Source organism: Anarrhichthys ocellatus, unplaced genomic scaffold, assembly GCF_004355925.1.
Source record: "Anarrhichthys ocellatus isolate YVR2014 unplaced genomic scaffold, GSC_Weel_1.0 scaffold68, whole genome shotgun sequence".
NCBI lineage: Eukaryota > Metazoa > Chordata > Actinopteri > Perciformes > Anarhichadidae > Anarrhichthys > Anarrhichthys ocellatus.
Window position 1 is genome coordinate 1653669 of NW_022280098.1, and position 8343 is coordinate 1662011.

At 41.0% G+C, this 8343-nt stretch overlaps 1 protein-coding gene across 22 annotated transcripts in view; it reads right to left on the minus strand.

Moving 5' to 3' along the window:
- Positions 1-7459, minus strand: part of col13a1 (collagen, type XIII, alpha 1) — a 135625-nt gene extending 128166 nt beyond the window's left edge. For all 22 annotated transcript variants that reach the window (XR_004213699.1, XR_004213693.1, XR_004213703.1 and 19 more), the window contains exon 1: positions 6686-7459. Coding sequence is in view for 5 of the 22 variants with exons in the window: in XM_031873090.1 (XP_031728950.1) it covers positions 6686-7000 (315 nt within the window). In the remaining 17 variants the exon portion in view is untranslated. The remainder of the gene's footprint in view (positions 1-6685) is intronic.
- Between the last annotated feature and the right edge of the window lie 884 nt (positions 7460-8343).

Consider the following 8343-nt stretch of genomic DNA (forward strand, 5'->3'; position numbering starts at 1 on the left):
GAGCGACGTCAACCACGCTCTTTTCCTAAGTGGTTTTGTTGCGAAAGCCTGACTCGCTGTGAAAATGGAACAAAAAACGGAGACAATGGGGTGCGTCTTTGGCTCCACCCACTGAGCTTTAACTCAACCAATGATATTACTTCTGCCTGAACTAATTCAGCTCTACATCCTACTACAGCTGTTCTGTTTGTTATCAAGGTCATAGAATGGTATCCTACAGACTATGGTTATGATGTATGTGTGGAGCAGCTGGGCTGCTTTGGGTAAAGGGGTTGAATTGTGTGTGTGTGTGTGTGTGTGTGTGTGTGTGTGTGTGTGTGTGTTGTGGTGGTAACCCGATGCCAGCGTGTTGTAATGTGGTTTGAACATTCTATTTTAAAAGGATGACAAACCCTTTTACTATCCTGTAGTCTGATTAACAGTGAGACCTGGCACTGCTGCTCCACACACTTCCTGTTATGATGTTCTGAGTCCAGGCCTTCACTTCACTTGTTTCTTAGCTTCAGAGAGTTGTGCTGCGTCCTAAATCTCATTCCTTGGACTACATAATCAACATGTGTACAATACTCAACATACTTTTGTGTGAATAAATTGTGGGATGTTTGCACACTGTAATATTTCACCAGAAATAGTTGGCCATTCACATACTACTGGCTTTAGAATAAGGTTCCAGACATGCTAAATAATTGTACATACTGTTTCAGTGTACTAAATATGCAATTGAGGATGCAACCTTGAAGTCAAAACAGAAATTCATTGTAGAAAGTAGAAAAAAAGTGACTGACATTTGAAATAATGCAATTTCCTATCAATGATGCTCAAAATCATTTTGAGTCATTCTTTTTTCAGAGAGGTTATGTTATCAAATGAAATTGTTTATTTCATATTTCCATAACAAACAGTATTTCTCATTAGCTCCTGACTGCTTGACTGAGGTCACACTACATTACATCATTTGAATGAGCTACACAACATAATTAAAATGCAAAAAGTATGGTTTGCAATTCTGTTTTTTCATGAAAATGAAAAATGAAAAACAATACATTTCTCATTCATTTTCCCATTCATTTACATTATTGTTATTATACTGTCATGCTGTCAGTTAAGCATTTTGACATTTCTATTGTGATGCACCCTCAAAATTGATTTTGACTTTGATTTTCATTAAATCATGTGAATGTTATTTCATGTATTTTGAGATGTTTTCATTTTAATATGTAGTGTCACCATTGTTTGTATTATTATCATTATTATTATTATTATTATTATTATATGTAACTAATACTGGTACTGAGTGTATTTTCCTAGTAAAATAAACTCCATTGAAGTTAATACATTTTAATATTAGCGGCTCCAGACCACAGATACAATTGAGTGAAAAGCTAATGAGAATGCAGATGTTTGGGGTGTAGACGTGTCTTTAGACAGCAGCAGTTACACTATTAGCACATGGTATCATCAATCACACAGACAGAAAGCACTTAATACCGTGCCATTGATTCTTTCCTTCAGGACAGTGATGTGATGTTTTCATGAAGAAAAACACTCTTACGTTTGCTCATTGTAAATCCTTACTCCGCTGGAGATCTTTACAATATCTACAACTGAGCGGGCCTGTTTAGTCTCAAGTTCAACCGTAATGTATCATTCAGGTAAGAGAAAAAAGTCACTCAGTGTGTGTACATGTGTGTGTGTTTGTGTGTGTGTGTGTGTGTGGGTGGGTGGGTGTGTGTGTGTGTGTGCAACCATCACTAATTGTGCTCTGATGAAGTGCAGAGGTGGCTCAGGCACTTCTACTTGAGTGTGCTGTTTGCATTTGGCTGTCTGATTAGCACATGGGTCATTTGTACTTACACACACACACACATCATAGAGGAAGTGCACATGTATAAGCATGTATTTGTGTTTGTGTTGTGTGAATGCATGCATGCATAGGCCTTACAGTGTATTGGGTGACAGGACTGTGGGGAGCAGCGTGAGGAATCCGGGGCAGGGGGAGACTATATTTTTCACGTTTCTGCACCTCACAATGTGGCCTCCATCTCCCATCATGCCTCTGCACTCACTATGCACACCAGGTCTCCGCCAGGTCTGCAGAGAGCACTTTGTGGTAAATTGTAAATGTTAAAGGGGCCAAATTTGGGACGAGATAATAAAGACAGAGTTGGGGGGTTGGGCTGTTGTTGAGGTTATGGTTGTTTTGGGGGAGCTACAAATGCCTTCAAGGACCTCACAAAGCTTATTCTGAACTTGGATACCTGTTGAGCATTTGCAGTGACAAAAGGCTGTGAACCTTCACACCTTTTTGTTTTCTTTTCAAAATAGGAATACTCTGTAGGCTGTATGATGAACAAGAAGATCCTATTTGATTTTACTGCAGGGACACCTGTTTTACTATACTAGCTGCTAAATAATCCACGGTCAGATGTTATCAAACACACAAGTGATGAATACCAATTAGGGCTGCACCTAACAGTTCTTTTTTCTAATTAGTCGATTAATCAAACGGCTAATTGATTGATTATTCTGAAGACTATCTTTAAATGAATTTGTCCCAAATAAATATCAACAACTTGTCTTATTAATATTTTATTCCACTACCTTCTCTTAAAAACAAAGACATGTAACAAAATGACAGGCCTTGTTTGTCAGATGATCAGTTAAATACTGAGCCTCACATTCAAAAGGATTGCTGTGACACATTTAATGTGATTCATTTATTCTCTGTATGTCATTGCAACCAGAACTGGAGAATCAGAATTTTTACTTAAAATGGTTATGACATTGATGGATTTCTTTACTGGAGTAATATGCAGTTAAGATGAGGGAAGTACTAACAGTCACAGACTGTATAACTGTTAATGTTAGTGAAAGACATCTTCTTTTACATGGCCAGTAAACATGGTGAAACGTTACATTACTACATTAGCAGCCTTGCAGAAATACTTTTCAACATGAGGGTGATGAAGAAACATGAAGAAGAACTACTTCAGCTGACTGTCTAACAGAAAAACGTCCTGCGTGTTGATAATGCTGACACATCATGCTTTGGTGAGGACAAAACGTTAACAGTCGGAGCTGACTTAAGAAAGGCTTTGGGTTGCGTTCACTTTCAGAAGTGGTTGTGCGTAAGATTTTGTAGTTTGTGGCGCTGACTGAGCATCACATCGTTGGGTCTCTTCTCTGTCTGAAATACTTTAGAGGATCGTAGGCGAGGTTTTTATAGCTGCAGCTTGTTCTCCGGGGGAATGACCGAGCAGTCACTTCTTGTGACGGCCAATGCATGTCACGCAAATGTATTTTTGTAATCGATGAGGCCCCAGCCCTAATACCAGTCATGTCTGAGGATTAAACATAGAGCAGGAAGCAGGACATGGGTTGGCTATCTTAACATTAAGAGTGGAAGCAAGTCTGTCTCTGGAGTGCAACGGATCATTAAACTCATGGTTCGGGTGGTATCAGGGTTTTAAGTGACGGTTCCAATTGGCAGAAAAAGAATTAGCAAATATAACTTAAGAGACCCATCATGCTGTCTTGGTTGCAGCAGTTGGTCTACAGGGCTCCAGATAGGTAGGCTATTCTTTTAGGTATATTCTATCAACCGCCCCAAAGTCAAGTGCTAAACCATCAAAAATACTAAATGTTATCATTTTGCTTTGTTATTGTCATCTGTAGAGGTTATTTGCATAAAATAAATACAATTCAGACAATTAAGAAATAAAATATTGTATTTGTATTGATGAAATAAAACAAAGGTCAACACATATTTGTTCACAACAGAATCATCAGGAATTAAGATTAAATGTCGATCTGCTGTTTGGATATTATTGCTGAATATCGGTCGATAACGATCTGCAGTAAACCTTGATTTCAACTGTGTAATTAATCCATACTGTCCGTTGGACCGCTAAGACTTACCAACACACCTGAAGCTCACTAATTAACACACTTCATCTTGTTAGTTTAATCCACACAAAACAGAAACAACAAGGGGACATGATAGACCGTTTATCATCGGCCCGCACTGCAGTGTCTCCTGCTGCAAGTTGCCAGATACGGTTAGTACCAAACTGGTACCAAACCTGGCAACCACACTCCTAGAAGCTGTGCAGCCACTGCATTGTCTGCTGTTCAAGAAATAATTCCAATGTTGCTGTACACAATACTCAATAAGATAATGGATTCTGCTGTGATCCAGATTGGAGTGGAATAATAAGGACTAACTCTGTGCTGATGGAACAGAGTAATCTGGTCATCATTGACGGAGACAGCGAGCTGGATTCTGGATAGTGTTGGGTTAAAGTACCACAGTCTCTCTCTCTCTCTCTCTCTCTCTCTCTCTCTCTCTCTACAAAATGACACATCTGTGCTTGTGCCCCATTAATAATAACTATTTATACATTCAGAGATAAACAAAGAGGCAGGCTGCATCGCCCCAGGCCCTTCTAGAGATGAAGAAGGAGAGATCCTCCTCACTGGGCCCCATGGAGGAGCTCCAGACCCAAGCACTCAAACAGGACTGGATATCACCAGCACCTTTGATTGTACATAACTGAGTCCTTCAGTACATCTACACCTCCTTGTACTATTTGTGAACACATAGTATATGAATGCAGCTTAGTCAGCGGCCCTAAGATTCAAACTATGGCACTCTAGGTTCCTGTCTAGTGTTTTAGATGAGTCACAGATGGTGGGTCAGTTTGCTCTCAATAAATGTTCAGCGTCTTTTCAAAATAAACTTCTGTGTTATAGGAACCATACAATTGCCGGTCATTACGTTCTCACAGTGTCTTTAAAAAAAGAAATCCAATGTAAGTTTATTCAGTGTTTAGGTTTACTTTCACAACAGAAATACTTGTTTAGGCTTCGCAAAAGATTGTGTTTTGGGTTAAAATAAGTATTTTTGTTGAACAAAACTAAGGTAAAATAAGTACATGTCTACTTGGTTTCACAGGGGGCACAAACAGCAGTGAAAGTCCATGTTTGTTTGAGCCAACCAACCACCCCAAACCTCCTCCCTACTCTCTATACAACATCAGTCGCTCAGCGCGTCTAATAGTAACGAGGATGGGTTTACATTGGAGTTAGTTGAAAGCATGGTGCTCCTAATACAGACGCCTAAGGGTGCATCAGTGGGTGAGTTTGGAGAAGGAATAGGTTGGGTTAGCCTTGGCAGAAACAGCTCTGTCCAAAGTGGCGAAATGCACCAAACCGCTAACGCTACCTGATAGCCCAAAACCAATACCTGTGCTCAACGACCATATCTGGCAACTCACGCTAAATGGAGCCGTTGCACGGAGAAGTGAAGAAATGTGTACCTACATTTCTGCTGGTTGGAAATGGAGACTTGGTCTTGTGAGCTCTGTACTTCTTAAATGATGGTGATAGCCCTGAACACTTTAGCTCTGACAATCATCCATATCCATCTTCTCTTCTCACAGGAATGCATCTGTTTCCTTCAAGTATGTTTCGTATCCCAAACATAAGAGAATCTTTTTTTTTATATTTGCTCTTATAAAATTTCAACTAAGGCTAACATATGGAGAGTAGGCAGCCTGTGCTCTTCCTTCTCCTGGTAGGTGTATTATATGGGAGGGGTGATAAAAGTTAGGCCAAAGCAAACAGTGGAAGGGAAAACAGGGTCCCTGTCTGACTTCAATCACTGTGGAAGAGCTTATTAGTGTAGCTGTGGAAGTGGTCAAAGAGAGATCAGCACAGAGGGCGACTCGAAGATCAACAGATGCGAAAGGGAGCGCTCAGTGAAGATGCACACAGGTCCAACATGCTCCAATGGTCCACTTCAGATGAGCAGAAACATTGTTGCGTCTGACTAAAGACATTCTTTCAAATGAGGCATGCTGTATAAATGGTACCTGGTGATTTCATTAATGATTGATAGAGTATTATGCCTCATAGATCAGCTATAGAAGCCGTTAATAAGGTTCAGGTTTGCCAAAATAAGCTAAATTGTGAATTAATTGATTTAACTACAAAAATCTGTCTCACAATTTTCAAAAAAATCAACTAATAAGAAACAACTGATAAACTCCTTAAGAATATTTATTATTATTATTATTATTATTATTATCATTACAATTATACAAAATATAAATGATTGTTTCATCAGGACTAAATCAAAAGATAGTGGATTAAGCGTGATGCTCTCCTCTCCTCCTCACACTAGTCCCAGCTGAAGTTGTAGAATACTGAAAACTACTGAAACTAAATGAAACTGAGGCCTCTTCTTTCTTTTATCTATTCCATTTATTTTCTCATTAATAATGATTTTTGGGTGGTTGAAATTGTTATAAGATTACTGTATCTTCTTTTTCAGGGTAAACTAACGGATGAAATTGACCAATAACAAGATTCAAATTGACCGAAGGCACTAAGTCACTTAAATCCTCCGGAACCTAAAACAAGCCTTTCATTTAACCCGAAACTGACGGAAAGCCATCAAAGACCTGACAACTGAAAAAGTCATTTATTTGCAACCAAAACGATTTGCGACCCTGTTAATTAATGAAGGGCGTTTGCAATTAATTTGTTTTTATCTTTTCAGATGAATGGACACATGAAAACATCCCTGGGTAAGTATTTGAAGGGCTGAATTAAGGATTGTCAAGGGTTGTACAGACCACCACAGATATTATATTGCTGTTTCTAAAACGTTCCGATGTCTCACCTCCTCCAGGATCTGGTCCAGTCGGCCCAGGATAACGGGCTCCACCTGTTCCGGAGACAACATCCAGGCGGAGAGCTGCGCGTCCCGCTGCCGCTGCTCCAGACTTACTATCCTGTTGTGCAGCTCCGAGGTCCGCACCAAAACCACAATGCAAACTCCGAGGCACAAAACAGGTGCTGCGATGCAAATCATTACGCCTGGCAAATCTCTCCAATTTCTCCACAGCGGCTGTTTTGAAGGTTGCTGCTGCTCGCCGCGAGTCCGCCTCTCCTCGCCCGGTTTACCAGCGACTCCCCACTTCTGATGCTCATCCATTTTAGACTTCTAACTCTGCTTTTATCCACGCAGAAATCCCTCTATTCATCAGGTGAAGAGGAATCCTGAGGCCCCGCAACGTTGGAGCTGAGAGGCAGTCTCTCTCTGTTGTTCAGCAGCTGTCTTTCTATCTTCAAACTGTCTCCAAACTGCTTTGCTGCACTCAGATGAGCAACTACATCAACGTTAGAACGCGAGACATTGTGAAGGTTGTCCTCAGTCAGTTGGTGATGTGACTCGTATTCCTCTGTGCGTCCCAGTCGCTGCTTCCCCTCTGAGCGATCCAACAATGTGCCGCAGGTCAGCCGTCAGTGCGCGTCTCTGAAACCCGAGCCAGCCTCCCTCTCTCCTCTGCACAGCTCTGGATGCCGCGGGCCCTTTACTCGCGGCGTATGCTCCTCCTCTGTGAGGGTTTAGGTTAAATGCCGGGGCGGGTTTCGTGGCCATGTTGTTGCCCCCTTTGATCTGCACTCTTGGTGAGGGATATTTTTAGGGCGCGCAATGCGAGGACGCGCGGTCACACAGCCGGTACGCTGTCGGTGTGTACTGCTGAGCTCCGAACCAAAACAGATGAAGTCATGGCTTAGTCTTCACATTGTGCCATGTTCTTTTCCTCATTTTCAGTTTGACTCCTTAACTTGGAGGGAAGGTATTGATGATATTTACAAGGCTGGATTTACCAAAATTGTGTTGCTGTGTACAGTGTTGGAAAGAAAAACATCTCAGAGCAAAAAAGTGCACTTTTTCCTCCCATAGACTAATCTGAGGGGAGCAGATAGTAACATTCACTCAACTTCATAAGGAAACGAGACAATCGGCGAGAACATTGTCTATTTCTAATAGTTCATCAAGTGCCTAATTATTGTTCCAAGGATGACAATGTCATGACCTACTGTTGGCTAGTACTTGTAGTCCTTGTTGGTTGGTTTGGTTGGGTGTAAGCATGAGGAGTGACATTGGTTAGTGTTAGGGTAAGGATATCGGGGTAAGCCAATCAGAGACAAAAGTAGGCGGGTCATGCCTTCGCCATCCGAGCAAAACACATCAGAAAATAGGATTTACAGCACAATGTGTTTACATGTTCTCAGGCCATGGTCGTCAGTGAATAGTACGTTCACCAGTTAAAAAGAAGCAGAGAGATTTCTCTTTAGATTTCTCTTTTCTCTTTATTATTTTGACGTTATATTTTGTGGTTATGGCTGATAGGGCGGGATCATCAAAGAGAAAAGATACGAATAAATGAATATGTGCAGGTGGTTGGCTGTGGTTGGTTTTTTTCTTCGGTCCTGTTCCCGCCTATACCTACACCTCATTACCTTGAGCATTATTACATTTTGACAGAG